The 17,663-nt window shown below is 48.4% G+C and overlaps 1 protein-coding gene across 1 annotated transcript in view; it reads right to left on the bottom strand.

Moving 5' to 3' along the window:
- grm5b (glutamate receptor, metabotropic 5b) overlaps nt 1-17,663 on the bottom strand; it is a gene marked incomplete at both ends in the record, with an annotated part of 44,769 nt that overhangs the window by 2,411 nt on the left and 24,695 nt on the right. Inside the window, 11 exons of the mRNA XM_084466395.1 lie at nt 804-970; nt 1,361-1,543; nt 2,268-2,393; nt 3,367-3,525; nt 3,650-3,836; nt 5,503-5,620; nt 8,947-9,073; nt 9,826-9,994; nt 10,412-10,536; nt 10,680-10,801; nt 12,202-12,437. Of these exons, the coding sequence (XP_084322521.1) occupies nt 804-970; nt 1,361-1,543; nt 2,268-2,393; nt 3,367-3,525; nt 3,650-3,836; nt 5,503-5,620; nt 8,947-9,073; nt 9,826-9,994; nt 10,412-10,536; nt 10,680-10,801; nt 12,202-12,437 (1,719 nt within the window). The remainder of the gene's footprint in view (nt 1-803; nt 971-1,360; nt 1,544-2,267; nt 2,394-3,366; nt 3,526-3,649; nt 3,837-5,502; nt 5,621-8,946; nt 9,074-9,825; nt 9,995-10,411; nt 10,537-10,679; nt 10,802-12,201; nt 12,438-17,663) is intronic.

The raw sequence follows: 17,663 nt of genomic DNA, 5'->3' as shown, positions 1-17,663 counted from the left end.
CAGAGCAGGACTCCCTCACTCTGGGTAAACATCAGGTAATTTCCTCTGTGGGCTTCCATCAGGGAGTCTCTTCTACAGATGACAGGTGGACAGCCTGGAGGAGAGCCACCGAGTCTCTCCCTCAGTACACACTCTGCTCTCCTTTTATTCCTTTGTCATGTTTCCCACTCCATCTTCATCCCCGACGCGCACATTCTCTCTGGTTCACTCCTCTTCCTCCTGCCTCCGTGAGGACTCTGTCACCAGTTCACATCAGGGTCACAGCAACCGTCAGACTCTCTCTCTCTCTCTCTCTCTCTCTCTCTCTCTCTCTCTCTCTCTCTCTCTCTGGGTCAGCCGTGGATAGGACTCTCATGGAGGCTACAACATGTGCACGCGCACACACGCACACGCAGATAAGCACACACAAACAGCCCCACAAAGGAACACAATCTCACACTGAAACAGACACATCCACACACACACACACACCTTAGATGTGCTCCCAAAATGGGGCTATTACTGAAACGGCCCCATCGACTGTGATCTAACCAGACCTTGACCTGCCATAAACGCGGTTCAATTTCTTTATTGCATTTGACAGGCGACAGACACACACACACATGCACACACAGACCCACACACTCACGTTGCACGCACGCACGCACACAAACACGCATGCACACACAAGCGCGCATGCAGAGACTCACGCATCCACGTGCGCATGCAGGCACGCGCAGACACATGCACACACACACACGCGCACACACTCACGCGCACACAAACGCACGGCGAACACACACGCGCTGACGCGCGGGCCGTACCTCAGCGTCTCCCCGGCGGAGCCCCGCCTCTTCCACAGGTTGATCAGGCTGGAGGAGCGGCTGGCGGCCGAGGAGGACTTGCCGTCGCCCACGTGCATGCGCACCACGGTGCTGGTGGTGAAGGCACTGCGCACGTTACGCTCCGGCTTGGCCAGGATGATGTACACCTGGAAACCGGGAGACGGTTAGTGGGAGCCATCCGCTGAAAGGAACACCTGTACTTGTTGATGAGATTATGGGAGCTGAAGGGGAACATATCACACCACCAGGTGTTTTGAAAATGTCATACATCTAGGTGGACACGGCCATCGGCGATGTCAGAATCGGCACACTTTCAAAACGGCTTGTAGTGGCTAATCACACTCACACCTGGTGGTATAATATGTCCCCTTTAAGGGCGAGTTGTGGAAGAACCTCGAAGCATAAAAGTGGAGCTTTGAACCTCGAAACCCCAGAAGCACCGTATAGGGAAACCTACAAATCAAAGTGAAGGCTCCGGGGGGGTTGAGGTTCACTCCGCGTTCGAACCCATGAGCCCAACTCATTTGAGCCCCTACCTTGGGCACAAACATGCAGCAAAGCGCCACGGTGGCACTGAGGCTGACGCTGAAGCACATGGTGATGATCTTGTAGTTGGAGCCGAAGTAGATGGGCACGAAGGCCAGCCAGATGATGCAGGTGGTGTACATGGTGAAGGCGATGTACTTGGCCTCATTGAAGTTGGCCGGAACATTGCGGGTCTGCGGGAGGAGGGGAGAGAGAGAGCGAGCCTTGTGAGTGGTGTGCTTGAGATGGGGAGAGGGAAGAGGTGGTGAGTGTGTCATCATAATGACCCTCGAGGACTCCTTCTTCACTGGCGCGGCGGGTTGTGACCTGTTGCGCTCCCTCGCTTTTTCGCAGACAACAGGGACTGAACTCTGATTTAATGAACAGCATTTCGCTCATTTTCACTGCGATATTATTCAACTGTTAAATGCGCAACATTTTCAGCAGAGTCTGTGTACACGCTGTTTTGTCGAATCAAATCGATTTCACTTTGTCAGCTTTATAGCCCTGCTGCTGGCCAAGCAATAACATCCCCAAACGGTTCTCTTCCACCACTCCCTCCTACAGGTATGCCTGTAGTGGACTCACGCTCATCGGGCTAATGTGCTTTGTTACGTTTGCAAAATCAAATTAAAAACCCGGGGGGGGATCACATCGTCTTCTCTGATATCCTGTTTCACCAGGAAATAAATCACATCAGGGGAAGAAAGACACACTCAGTCTCTAAGATGTTTTTGCACCTTATAGACATTCAATACCCAGCCCCCCGTCCCCCCCGTCTCCAGTTACCGGACCCCACCGGGGAGAGCAAACCCTTATACTCGAAGAAACACCCGCTAAGTGGAGGTAAATCCGACAGCCCACTGTGCATTCCTATACCACCAGTGAGGGAATAGCAAGGAGCCATGTAGCTTGTACCTTGAAGGCGTAGAAGGTGCAGCTGAGGATGAGCAGGCCGTTGTAGCCCAGCGGCGCCACCACCCCCAGGTTGGTGGTGTTGCAGATCAGGTTGACCTGGCGGATGCTGGGGTAGTCGTGGATCACCTGGGGACGGCAGCAGCACACACTGACTTACATGTCCTCGGACAGAGGCAAGGGCAGCAGGATAGTCTAACGCTGGTGTTACCTGCAGGGGCCCAAAAGCGAGACGCACACCACCTTCCTTCTCTTTAATGCCCTGCGTCTCAAATAATAAATCACTCGCGAGTCCCTATGGATGAAAGCCTCTGCTGCTAAATTACCAAATTGTGAAGAGTTCTGAAATAGCTCTTTGACATCACAGGCTTTGTTTGTGTTTGTCATGTCTGGTTGTGTGTTGTTTTTTCCTATCAGCCACCGTGACCACGCTGTGTCAACCAGAGTGCCCTCTGATTTGCATATTTCTAAAGTATTTACGCAGGCAACAACAACACAGGCATTAGCGCAGAGGGTCTGGCACGGCACTAATGCAACTTGATAATGCTGCCTTGATATCACGGCCCCTGAGAGACGCCTGGCAACTTCGGAATCCACTGGCAGCCAATCAAATGGGAGTCTAAAGAAATAACGGAGCCGAGCAGGATTGGGCCGCTTCCACGGGAAATTGAAATGGCGAGACTGTCCATCTGTGCCTTGCAGTAGCAGCCTAAAAATAAACGCTAATCCCCCAAAACCTGCTACGTCACCGACACGGAGAGCTGAGTAGTGGTTCACTTTCATTTTGGAGAGGAGATTGTGTCATCCGCGCAAATGCAGGCAATTAAGCAATAACATCCAAACAAACGAGTATCACGAAACCAGATGCATCATAAATACCGTACATTTCTAGGATAGCAATCACGCAGAGTGATGCGTTCAGAAACGTAGGCGAAACGGCAGAGAGGACGGGCCACATAAACGCTGTATAAATGACCTAACCTACTACTTATTTTTTTCTACCCGTCTCTCTCCTTCGCGTCGCGAAGAGTCGCGGTCTAGCCGTTCCCTTTCTTGTTCACACCTCGGTGCAAGAAAAGCCTCCAGAGTGCGGGGCCCCTACCTGCGGGGGCTCCATGAGGAACAGAGCCACGATGATGCCCAGCTGCAGCAGGATGAGGAGGAAGGCGATGATGAGCTGGGCGCAGGCCGACATGAAGCGTGGCTTCTTGGTGCAGATCTTCTTCTTGCTGCCGGCCAGGATCCGCGCGATGCGGTTGGTCTGCAAAAGGCACACGCACGTATGTACGTACAGGGGATGAGGACACTAACGAGAGCCACCATGAGCCGTAGCGTCACGAAACACTGCACCCCCCCCCCCCCCCCCCCCCCTGGCGACGGGTTACCTTGGTGACCAGGGCGGAGTAGCTCATGGCGGGGGACAGGCCGATGCCCAGCCGCTGCAGGTAGCAGTGGATGACGTGGGGCTTGGCGATGAGGGTGAAGGTGCACAGGTAGCCCAGACAGATGCCGGCCAGGATGATGTAGCAGAGCTCCCGGCTGGAGGACTTCACCACCGGGGTGTCTCTGAACCTGGGGGCCGTGTTAGCACGCGTTAGCACTTGCAACCCCCCCCCCCCCCCCCCTCCCCCTGGCCGAGACTGAAAACTCTTGGTTTTAATTATACTAATTATAATCACAATCATTACAAGAATATATTATTAAACAAATAGATTAGAACTGTGTAAGCGGTAAAAGGGTTTGGCAGGTTTGCGGAGAGCCCAGGTTGATGGGTCACATGGTCTGCAGATGTAAATCAGCCGTTCTTTTGTTTGTCTCAACGCCTCTCACGTGTTCCAAAACCGGACAGTGGGCGACCAAAGGTGAGCCATTATATTCCAAACTGGTGTTTAGCAGCACCCATAAATGTATCTTTTTTTTCGTCCAGTTTTGTCCAACCAAGGTAAGTGCATACGAACTGCCCTGGTTGGGTAGCTTTCTCCAATATCGCCCACAAACAAACAAATCCACAAGTTTGTTTTCTGTGTTTAAGTGCCACTGAGCATGCTCACAGACTTAGAGACTGTACAGAGAGTTGCACAATTAGAAAGTGCAGTGAAGGTAGTGGCTGTGTAATACGCATTGTTCATTATTCTAGGTGATTACTCTGATTATTCTGTGCAGAGCAAAACGGAAACAACTTGCAAGTGTGCGAGGGTGTGTTTTTCTAACTGAACGCAACATAAGCATTCTGGGATTACACGCCAACGCGCACGCTCAAGGACTTAGAGACAGAATGAGTGGCAAAGCAGTTAGAATCCTTTCAATTCAATTTAATTTTATTTGTGTAGCCCTTAGTCACAGTTACAGTCTCAAAGGGCTTAACAAGCCGTATATTTACGATGTTAAATGTCCTGTTCATGAGCACGGTGATGAGTTTTGGATCGTGCTATGGATTTCTTTATCCCCTCAAACCACCACTTGCAATGCAGTGGGTAAAATCAGAAATGTGTGTTCAATTGACAGTCTCGATCTTTCCTCCATTCATACAACCAGAACTGAGCAGTGTGAATGTGTAGGCTGCGTTCCAATCTATTGGAGAACACCCCCTCCTACACTCAACCTCGCAACTTATTGAAATGTCTACACTCTACAATCGAGAATTCAGAACGATCGCTCTGCATGTGATGCAGCCACCGTCTTCGCTCAGAATTCAGAATCCACGCGTTTGAACGCAGACAGTATATCTTGTGAATTTGTTTGTTTACTTTTGTTGGACGTGCCAAGAGGCGGCTATGGGAGATGCTAAACACTTGTTTGGAGTACAATGGATCTCACTGGCTCGCCAACAAGTTTGGGAGCGCGCCGACACCTTGAGAGGGGGTGAGCTGAACAAAGATATTGGCTGATTCGATTTACATCTGGACACAGACTCACCATTTAACCTGGAGGTCTTAGCAAACCAAGGCCAAATCCTTTACCCGGCTCAATACAACTAATTACAAACACAAATTACACACTAAAATATATACAACGAAATAAAGAGACGTTTCATCACATGCACATGCTATTTTACTATGGTCTAGCCACTACCGTGAATCACAACATTATTACTGCCTCTCTTTCCCCCAGGGGCATGCAGGGTACAGATACCCATGAGGCCAATGTTTTGGCGGAAGCAGTTAAAAGTAAACTGTGTTGCTCGAGGGATAGCGTTCATGTGTCTGACGGTGCACAGAATGGGAGAGGGGGATTATACCTGATGAAGACAGCCGTCACAAAGAATGTGAACATGAGGCCCAGACAGGCGAAGACCACGGCAGCAATTGGCTCGGGATCCCCCCAGCGCAGGTACTCCACTGGGATTGGGTCACAGCCTGATGGGCGGGGACAGGGACATCAATCAAATCAAGATGCTAACTAAGTGGAATTCTTTGCACACATTTGTCTCGCTCTCCCTCGTTTCATTGTCATTACAGAGTGTAACAAGGGTGAGTGCAAAGCATGAGGATAATACGATTCTTCTTAAGTGGTTGTTCTACAGCAGGTCTTATTCTTTATCCTCCAGCCCACATTAAACAGTCCTTTTAGCTCTCTGTCTTGGACTCACTCTGCCTGTCACTCCCCCCCGCAAAATCCCATCTCCATTCTCTTTTTACCAAACGGTTATCTCTATCGTTATCTCCTTCCTTCCATCTCTCCGGCCCGTCTCTCAACAGTTCCTCCTTTCCTGCTCTTTGCCTTCCATTCTGCTGTACTTCTTGATTCTAGTCATCCCTCATCCAGCACTTAGTTTCAGCAGCTCCCTCGGTGTGTGTTTGGTGTGTGTACACTTGTGCGTGTTCTTGTTTGTGTGTGTGTGTGTGTGCTTGCATGTGTGTGTGTGTGTGTGTGTGTGTGTGTGTGTGTGTGTGTGTGTGTGTGTGTGTGTGTGCGCGCATCTCCTTCTCCTCCCCCTGTCTTCCTCTGCTACTCTGTATTTATCTGCCCACGCCTCTCCTGTCCCCTGTCACCCCATCATCCACCTCTCTCTGGTGTCCCCCCCCCCCCCCCCCACCCCCTTTCCCTCCTCTCCATCTCTGTCTTCGGTGTAGAGGTAGGGACATGATGAAGTGGCATTAATTAAAGGGACAGATGTAATTACCATCCACCGTAACATAAGCTCCAGAATTACCACCTGACTGGCCGAGCACAGACACGACGCCAGGGACCCTTAATGTGCACGCGCGTGCATGCACGCACACACACACACGCACGCATGCCCTTATGCACGTATTCTCACACACACGTACGTACACACTCACAGAATATATTTTCATTGCCATACACTGAAACTTAATCTCTCGCTAACACACACACACACACACGTAAAATACTTTGTCATCTTTCTCTCTATTATTTTCTATTCTATTCTCTCTGACTCACACACTCTCACACACACACACACACACACACACACAAGTACACACACATATACAAGCAGACTATAAGGCGTGGCAGTGGCACTTAAAGCGGTGGTAATTCAGCGTTTAAGTCTTTTAAAATCAATCAGCTTTATTGAATGGATGATGTAGATGTGATTAGGGAGATAAACTGTGTTTGGTGGTTGTAATTGAAACAGAGCTGAGGGAGACATAAAGTCAGGCTAGGCATTTGAGAGCTGAATCACACGTCGGGTTGAGTCATTGACACTGAAGCAGCCGCAGCAGCAACTCAAGACACATAAAACCAGGACCTAAATCATAACCACTCCTATTGTAGGGCGGTGTTTTGTTGCAGGAAATTGCACAGCTGTGCTGCTGTGCAGCATGTTTTTCGTAGGTAACATTATATTTGCAAAGGCAGGGTGCCAGTGAATGTTTTGTATAAAATCTCCCCTGGTGAGGTGAGATAATATAAAAGTTTGCATTGGTTTCGTATTGTAGGTTTGGTTTTATATTGCACGCTGAATACATTACAAGAAACATTCTGTCCGAGGTTATACTAAATATCGATTCCAGTCAGTTCAAGATGTTCAACCATACTGTATAATGTTCTGCATCTATCATCACAAAAATGTACACTTTGAACTTTGAAATAAGTGTTACGTATGTTTTGTACCACCAGACCAACCTTCAGTATCTTAGTACAACTTTATACCTCTCCTTTAGGGGTTTATTGGCTATCTGTCCTAAAAGCTGGTCAGATCTACAGGGGCAGCTCACGGGAGGTTTTAGTCCATCTAAGGCTTTGTCTCAGTACTCCCTCAAAGGGTCTGAGAGCTCAGAGTGTGTGCGGAGCTTCCCTGATCAGCGAGAGCGCTGAGTCCCAGAGGTAATCCTCCCCGCTCTGCTCTCCTGCCTGCTGCTTCTGTCACAACCTAATTGAGTCTCTCACCTCACTAACGCCTTCGTTCCTTCTGCTCTCTCTCTCTCTCTCTCTCTCTCTCTCTCTCTCTCTTAAGATCTCCTCTCTGTTGTTCTCTCTCTTTCACTGGCTTTTATCTGCACCATCTTCTTCTGGCTGATGTTTACACTCACAGAGGAGAGGCTGCAATACTCTCTTTCCGTCCCAAAACTAAGGTTGTCTCCCTGTCATCCAACCATCTTTCAACCATCCATCCATCCATCCATCCATCCATCCATCATCCACATAAAACACATGGGCACACACCATGGACCTATAAAGAATGATGGAAACCGGATTGAAACATGGCGCCCATTCATTCCTATGGAAACTGCTCAGTGGCGCAGGGCAACATCAAGGACCTCAAGGAAGGAATTGCTTCCACATCATGGGAGCCTAGCCACGCCCTAGTGCATGACGCTACGGATGTAGAAATATTCTCGTTCTCATTTGAGGCCGCGTCCACAGCCCGCTAAAAAACTGCAATACCAGGCTTGGCCACTGAGCACGGGTGGATTGCGGAAGTAGGCACCTGCCCCTGGGGGCCTGGAACACACACTTGCAAAAACCGGTTGGCAAGATTGGTGGTCTAATGGGTGTTAGACATGCAGCAATGTATTCATGTATGCACCCAGACACATCCCCTTCCCGTGTAATTGGCTAATTCGTGTTGTTGGCTTTGCCGTCTCCGTCTCCAACGGTTGACAATAGCCATGTCCGCAACACGCCGTTTCCTTTCGTCTTTCTCGCTGTTTGTTCTCACTGCAACGGTAGTTTTGTAGCTAGTCGAGCAGCTGATCCTGTGTCAGCCTCAGTGTTCCCGCCATGTTTTAATCACGGCGCCCGGCAGACAGCTAGGAAGCAGGATAATCAGCCGGCCCCAAAGCCAGCCAGAGCGGTAGCCAGCGGCAGTGGGGCCGTGGCCACCGGGAGGAAATAGAAATTCCAATCGCCTTGGAAACGTATTTTGATGAGACGCTGCTGCTGATGCAGAATGACTAAACCAGCGTTAAGCATGTCAGAAACTAATTAGAGGGAAGGGGAAGGGGAGGAGGAGGGGGAGGAGGAGAGGGAGGGAGGGGAAGGTGAGGAGTAAGTTCTCTCTCACTTTGTTTCCTCTGTTACTTTAATTGGTACGCTGATTGCAATAATAGCAGAGAGCGATGCTTTTTCGTTCGGATAAACACCATTTATCCAGTGACTGCCTGGGACCTTTACATGGTCGTATACATGCACACAGAGACACAAGCCATGAAACACACACACACACACACACACACACACACACACACTCACACACACATTGCCAATAACACACCTGTGAGGTCGTCGGTGGGCCAGGAGCCAAGTTCACAGGCGCGGCAGGTGTACTCGTCGAACACAAACTCGTTCTCCTTACAGGGGGTGCAGGTCCAGCAGCAGCTCACCTCGCCTTTACGGATCACCTGGGGGGGGGGGGGGGGGGGCGGCGAGGGACACGAGTGACACACACGCACCCACACATACACACACACACACACACACACACACACGCTGATGTCATTCACATCCATGCACAACAATGTCGTTGTCCACACCCTCCTCTTCTGAATTTAACCAAATCAGTTGTTGTGGCAACCAATACATGAATACAACCCCGATCATGGATGGATTTACTTTTCAGTGATTTCGCTGTCCCTGTGATCCAAGGTGACGAGATTTTTTTGTTGTTATTATTGAGCAGGTAGGGGCTGGTAGCCTGCAGACATTGGGGTTCATCAATCTAAATAATAGATTATCCTCACCCCCAGATGTACCTAAGCACATTAAAAGAGAAAGTTGCTCTCTTAGGTCCCAATTGGTAAACCTATAGTTGAACTACTTCAGTGCCACTATAAAGAGCAAACTATAGAATACAATTATTCAATGTGGGTATGTGTTATATATTTGCACACAATTTGTATTTGTGCTTACTTCTGATAAACGTCCACGCACATGCCTGCACTGGCATTAAGTATTTTGTCCAATCCCAATGCTCTTTTGTCGGCTGTATCACATAGTACGGGATTGACCCGGGATTGACTAACTGTGGTTTAACATATAAAGGTCTCTTATGCGTTCGAAAAACCTCCTCTGACTTTGGTTTGATAGGAGTCGGTAAGTCGGTAAGTATGTGCACACATAGTGGTCCTCCTGCAGTGTGTGTCCCGTCTGTTACCTTAATCTGTCCTTTATCACAGGGCTCGCTGCACACAGACTTCAGGATGGCGTCCTTGCTGGCCCAGACCTCGTCGTCGTCTATCCGCAAGCCCCTGCGGTCCCAGGTGCCGATGTTGATGTAGTCGTAGTAGTCCTTGCCCATCTTCTTGAAATTCATGATCTCATACCTTGGAACGAGCCGACGCACGAGTCAAAGGGAATGAGTGGAGAACAAAAGACTGGTCATGCATAGAATAAGGGTTTGAAGGGATTGTGTGATGTATAGTGGGAGCTATGGGAGTTATGCATGTGCCCCTCCTCTTACCATAACCCGTGCCTCTCTCTGACCCCGTATATCTTCCATCTTACCTAATTAGTCAGTTGTGCTTTACTGCTCTTTGAAATCTCCCTAAGCGGTACTTCCTGAAACGTTGAGATCCCCTGTTATCAACTCGTCGACAACCCACCGGCCCCATTCCGGAGCAGAAATGTCAACCTCACGCTTCAAAACAATCGCGTACAGCAGGAACACTCCGTGCCGGTAACCGTACCGCATCATTTCAACCGCTTCAACCCTCCCCCCCCCCCCGTCTCTATCGACCTACCTGCCAGGCGAGTCTCCGTTGGCGTCGAACAGGATCCCTTCCCCGGACACGCCTGTGAAGTTGGTCTTCATGAGGAAGTCCAGCAGTGTGGCTCCGTCGATGGGTCGCATGGCGTCGCAGAGGCCCTGCGGCGCAGCAACGGACAAGGGGTCACTCCATCGCTCCGTCACACAGCCACCATAAGTCTTATGACTTATGGACGAATTTTACACCTCCGTCCGTCCGTGCAAGGCCCACACAGGTCTCCGGCCGTCCGTCTGCTGCTCACCTGGTAGCCGGGGCAGAGGGCTTGCTGCATGTTATGCAGGCCGTACGCCATGGAGTAGATGGCGTTTATCACAAACCCCATCTTGGTGTCCTGGGCGTACTGCTGGCGAAGAGACTCGCGCTCTGTAGGGGAGTGTGTGTGTGTGTGGGTGTGTGTGTGTGTGTGTGTGTGTTTGTGTTAGGAAGAGAGGGGGAGAGTGGCCATGGGATTAGGTGAAGAAGGATGAAAAGAGCAAGCACTTCCATCAGAACAACTCTCCACTTCACTTTACCTTCCTGAAACACAATCATTCTTTTTTTCGTTCTGTTACATTACCAGTCCATCTCCTTTGTTTATTTGTATTTTTTCCTCCTTCCATTCTCCACCTCCTCATCTCACTACTCTGCCCTCTCCTGTCTCTGTTCATTTGCACTTTATGCCCTATTTTATTAGAATACAGCAGCTCCTTTGAAGCAGCACTCACACACTATTTTGACTATGAATGGATGGAATAACACAGAAGGAAGGAGAGAGAGAGAGAGAGAGAGAGAGAGAGAGGGGGAGAGAGACCGACAGCGAGAGGGGGAGAGAGACAGAGAGAGAGAGAGCAACGGAAGAAATAAGAAAAAGAACATGCTCACTCAGGTGACTTTGTGAGTGTGTGGGTGTGTTTATGTATGTTTATGATCTCGCACATGGTTTTCATTATCATTTGTTGTTAAAATAGCATGCGCATAAATATGCAAATGATTCTCAACCCTATTATGTTGACAGCAAATAGATACCCACCCCCACCGTGAAACCCCCCCGCCTCACTTCCTATCCCCTCTCCCCCTACCTCGCCTCTCTTTCTCTCTCTTTGTTTTGATGAGCAGTTTGGCGACATAATTGGCCATGGTCGAAGCACCTGTTTTACACGTCTGACTCAGTGGTTGCACGTGTTTGATATCTGTGCGTCTATGTGCATGTGGGTCTGTGTGTGTGTCTGTGTGCGTGTCTGTGTGTGCCAGCCTGTTACCACGTAACTGCAACTTAAACGATCTATGCCTGTGTTGTTGTTGTGATATTGTATTTCATATTAGGACTGGTCTATGGTCCACATCACTGATTCAACCCGTGAGCCATGAGACAGGTATCTCCCTGATTAAACAACGACACGTTCAGGAGTCAGTGAGCGCTTTCAACTCTCACATCTACCCCCCGTGGATCTCGCAGGTACTTCCTCAACATTCTTCCCCTCTGCGGTGCCTCTCTTCCTCCCGTAGCGTCCCTACTACACTCCTACACTGAGAACCCCTTCTGGCCTGATAGGAGGAGTTCCCTCATCACATCAACAGTTAAAACACACGTGGAGAGCAGCCAAACACGAAAAGAAAAGCCAACACATCACCAAACACGAGCCGATCCACCAAATCACCACCAGCAGTGGGGCCCGGAAGGCGGGGACGCCTCACACCATGGAAACAGAGGCGACGGGCGTGCGGCGGGGCGTAAGTGGGGGTAGAGAGGGTTTACTCACTTAAGGTAGGAATGCCGTACTCACTGCTGCAGGTGCGGTTGTACTTGGGGTTTTCCTGGGGGTGTCCCTTGAGCCGGCAGTGGAAGCGGTGCTGCCAGAACTCGGGGAACCAGGGGTTGCGGTGGTTGTTGTCCGGCCGCAGCTTCAGGTAGTAGTCGTCGAACCACTTGACGTCCGCCGACTGCAGCTTGATGGTGATGCCCCCCGCCGCCTCGCGGACGTAGCCGTCCGTCACATCGTAGCGGTCGGCCCAGCCGTCGCTGGAGAGGGAGAGGGAGAGGGAGAGAGAGAGAGAGACAAACATAAGTCAGCAGAGGGACACGGATATAAGACAGCAGCGAGAGGGAGAGAGAATATAAATATGCATTTTTAATACTACTTTATTTGATCAAAATCATGATAACCAACATAAGGAAATACCATGGTGATGAATGAAGAGGTTGTGAGTGTGTTAGGGGGAAAAGACATTATTCTGAGGAGAGGAGTAAAAACATTCTCTCTCTTCAGCTCATAGAACAGAACATAGACCTGCCTAAACTCTAGCAGCTGGACCCACTTTATACCACCCGGTCAGGTGAGCTCAGGTGTGCCCCGTTACCCTCACCAGCCGACAGCTGGACACAAATACATCTCAGAAGATCTTAAAGGAAAACCAAATACTAACACAGCTCATAGTAGATGAAAAGTGATGCAGTTGGTGACATTGTAGTGCTATGGATGGTCCAAATCTCAACTTAAATGCACAAAGTAAAAAGAAAATAGGATTTAATTATGGTCTCAAATTTCCCGCAATGGGGTGAGCTGTTATTGGCCATTTTAGGTTACCGGTAACCTCAATCAATCATTCTGGCAACACCCGCCCCCCAAATAATAGCAACCGCAACTAAATGAAGATTAGTTCTGTGTCTACCAAAAGTTGTCGAGAGCACATTTTGGCATGGACTAGCAACAAACAGCAAGTTTGGTTATGTTAAGAACAGACATCATCACATCAGCATATCCAATAAGCCATATTTTACAGGAGAAGGATTGGATGAGGGATTGTGTGAGAGCGAGAGAGAGTGTGTGTGTGTCTGACAGAGAGAGAGAGAGAATGTTCGTAACCCAACAAAAATCATAATTGATATATAATGATATAGAATTCATAAACAATGTTCTACACATAAAATAATAAAACCACTGTTGACACACCAATGAAATAACAATAACACTATTGATTACACATTATTTGCATTTCTAAGTGTAACAAATACTTTTGTTTATGACACATCCTTTTTGGCATGTTTTCAACACAACATATTATTAAACAGTGTGTAATAGACAAATTATGGTAATTATAGTCTATTTTGGAGAATAATGGAAAAGTGGACTATCATTGTTGAGTTTGTTTTCATCTAGATGTTTATCTTGATTTGGAGTTCATTTGTCCCTCTGTTCAAAACATAATAGCCGAGCAGAAGGGGATAATTTAGACCCACGTAAATGCACACACACGTAACACAAACACACACAATTCCCACACAGGGTGAACAAGTCATTTCCTCCCTGTTTGTGGCCTCAGAAAAAAGGATAAACAAGTAGTGATCGGCGTGAGAGACATAGAGAGGCAGAGAGAGAGAGAGAGAGACACAGAGAGAGAGAGAGAGAGAGAGAGAGAGAGAGAGAGGCAGAAAGAGAGAGAGAGAGAGAGAGAGAGAAGAGAGAGAGAGAGAGAGAGAGAGAGAGAGAGAGAGACAGAGAGGCAGAGAGAGAGAGAGAGAGAGACATAGAGAGGCAGAGAGAGAGAGAGAGAGAGACAGAGAAGCAGAGAGAGGCAGAGAGAGAGAGGCAGAGAGAGAGAGAGAGAGAGAGACATAGAGAGGCAGAGAGAGAGAGAGAGAGAGAGAGAGAGAGAGAGAGAGAGAGAGGCAGAGAGAGAGAGAGACATAGAGAGGCAGAGAGAGAGAGAGAGACAGAGAAGCAGAGAGAGAGAGAGAGAGAGAGAGAGAGAGATAGAGAGAGAGAGGGCAGAGAGAGAGAGAGAGAGACATAGAGAGGCAGAGAGAGAGAGAGAGAGAGACTGTAATGTAGAAAGGCAGTGACATGAGGGACGAAAGCAGGAACAGAGGGAGAAACAGAAAACTAATGAGCGCCTCACAGCGGCGACGGCGGATCGATTGATAGGCAGGGTAAGAAACAGGGGAAGGAATGGAAACCATTTCCAGGGTGATCTCCACTGAATCCCCAATGACGGAACAGTCCCCTGTCAGATTTACCCAGCAGCATAACTCATACAGGGCACATTTACCTCCCCTACGACCTTTTGTGTGTGCGTGTGTGTGTGTGTCTGAGCATGAGGGTGTGTGTGTGTGTGTGTGTGTGTGTGTGTGTGAATGTGTGAATGTGTGAATGTGTGTGTGTGTTTTCCTAATCCCCTTTAATAACGCTTCCCTCCTCACACCCCTCCCTCTCTCACATGTCTCTCCCCAGACTACAGAGGATAAATCACAAGGATGGCATTTCCAGAGGCGGACATCCATCATGTCCTGTAAACACCCCAAAGCTACACCCCCAGGCCACCCCACCCGGCCACACCACCCAGCAGCATCACCCAGCTACACCACCCAGATACACCACCCAGCTACCCAAAAAAAGAAAGAAACACCAAGAAAACCAATAAATACCAAGAAACACCCATAGATAAACCAAACAGCTACACCACACAGATAAACCACCCAGGTTACAATAGCTGTATGGCTGTATACCATCCAGTAGGGAGGGATGAGTGTATGTAGAGGATTACACTTGCTGATAGAGGATGGCCCCGCTTCCCCCACACACAGGTCAGCTACACACACACACTACTGTGTGTAGTGTGTGTTCTCCCACTGTACGAATCGACAGGTCGATGTAACTCCCGCTAGGCATCCCTGCCAGGAGACGTCGACGTCGTCTTTGGCATGGAATTTAACACACTCCCAATATGGCGGTTGCAGAAAAGACAGCAGTTGGTGAGCTTTTGGCGCAGCAAACACAGACTTACACTTCGAGTGTGTGTAAATACTGTCACAAAAATATGACATAAATAGCACTGTTCCTTGCAAAATATGCAATTCGTTTCCTTAAATAGAACAGATGTACAATCTGAAACGGCATCCACTGGGTATCACTAATGAAGGGAAGACCGACAATCCTACTCATGTTCAGACGTCAATGAACAACTTTACCAAACGGCCTGATTTAACAGACAGGAAACGACACCAGATCACAGGTTTGCTGGTAATTTTCCCCGTCAAAGACATCAGACACGGGGAAGGCTTTAGAGAAATGCCCACGTTGATACCCACATCTTTTTATATGCAAACCAGGGACGCACGGCAAAGACTGTGAATGAGTATTTAGACAGCCAGTAGGCTTACGACTGTCACTTTATTTTGAGTCTACTTAGGGGAGTTAAAATGGCCCACTCAATGTTGTTAAAACGCTAATTTTGTTGTACCGTAGATTTTAACTTTCCGTTGTGCAGGTGAAATTAAGAGTTCTATCAAACAGTTGAAAGTGTGTGTTTAGGTCAAAAGGCCTATGCCAATTGCAATTGGCATAGGCCAAATGTAATTGGCAAAATGTAATTGCAATTGGCCAAATGTAATTGCTGACACGCAATCAAACATTGTCGTTTCATAACATAATAGGCCTATTAGTGTATTTCTTTGTAGACAGGCCTGCATTTGCAGTACTGTAAGTGATAAATGTAATAGATTAATGTAGCTGTTTTTCTGCCAGCACAGAGATCCCTTCTGTCTCCGTGCTGTTGTTTTTAGAGGACTCGGACATCGTGTCAAGTTCATTGACAGAAACATTGACTTAGAAAAGAAATTGCAACCCCTACCACGACAACACAACGATAAGACATACAACTGCAAATTACATTACATTTAGCGGATGCATTTATCCAAAGTAACTTACAACAGGTCATACACATATTAACACGCCGACGTCCATGCAAGGTGACCGCCAGCTCGTCGGGGGCTGTTACGCTCGGGGTGTCTGGGTCTACGGGGGTGTCATGCTCAGGGACACCTCGACAAACAGCTTGGAGGAGCCGGGGATCGAACTGGTAACCCTCCGGTTACAAGTCAACCCGCCTCCTGAGCTAAGCTGACACACACACACACACACACACACATAGCTGCTAGAGGATCACACCTTTTCCCCCCACACACAAACACACGCACAGACACACACACACACACACACAAACCACACATCGCACATAATCATGACCACACACACATATACACACCCACTCGCATACACCCATTCAAGGACAGACACACAAACACACAAACACACACACACACACACACACACACACACACACACACACACACACACACACATACATCAGAATGATGGATGGAGAGATGGGTCACCCTTGAAAGATTGATCACCCTCCTTCCTGATGTCTATCTCCCATATTGCACATGAATGTTTGACCTAAAAATACATATGTATACAATGTACTGAAACTCCCAGATAAAAAAGAACAGCTGAAAGGCAGGTTTTACTCATCATAAAAGTTCCTGATTCTTCCTATGAGCAGATTTTCTTTGTGAAGCAGGTGTAGGTTTCCTGCAACGGCAGGTTTGTTAGGCCCAAGAGAAATCCATAATATATTGAACCATGATAAATAGAAACCCCTCGGGACAGCAAATCAAATCTGTTAGCGCTGTCATTGGCACTCCACTCCAGACGATGGGAGGATATGAGACATTTCACATGCAATGGGTCATTTCATACTTTTTTGCTTTGTTTTGCTCGTAACAACTGCGATGGTAGTGGTAGTGGATTGTACATTTAGCAACTGAGAAATGTAGATTGTACCACAGTAACAATACTAAAGACAGAGGAAAACACCAAGGCGAGGGAGGCCAGTTTGGAGGAAAAGTAAGCGACTCCATTGGAGAGAAACAAACAAATCAATCTACTGCCATGGATCAAGGGTCATGTTCTCTCTCCTCCCTGTCTTTGTATCCTTCCTCTTAGATCAATGGTTCCCCATCTCTGCTTTCCCTGTCAAAAATGTCTCTCTCTCTCCCTCTCTCTCTCTCTCTCTCTCGCTCCATCTGTGCCTTCACTCTCTTTCTGTCATTCGCACCTCAACCCCTCCCTTGAGACCCCCCCCTCCACTCCCACCATATGCGCTGTCCTCTGCTTCCCCCGCCGTCCTCCAATTATGTTGCATCTGGGCATGTCTATCTGTCAATGGATCCGTCATCTCACTGTCAGCCTTTTCCCCCACTAACTCTCTTTCTCTATCTCTCTCTCTCGCTCTCTCTCTCTGTCTGTCTCTCTCTCTTTCTATTGACCCACTCCTTCATGTTCAACCCCCCTCCACCTCCTCCACACACACACACACACACACACACACACACACACACACACACAGTTAATTTCTTTGATGAGGTTTTTTGCTTTCCCCTTAGTTTTGTTTACTTCTGCCATAT

The sequence above is a fragment of the Micromesistius poutassou genome (assembly GCF_964030765.1).
Source record: "Micromesistius poutassou genome assembly, chromosome: 4".
NCBI lineage: Eukaryota > Metazoa > Chordata > Actinopteri > Gadiformes > Gadidae > Micromesistius > Micromesistius poutassou.
The sequence above is the reverse complement of the archived record's forward strand: the minus strand, read 5'-3'. Positions and strand labels throughout refer to the sequence as shown.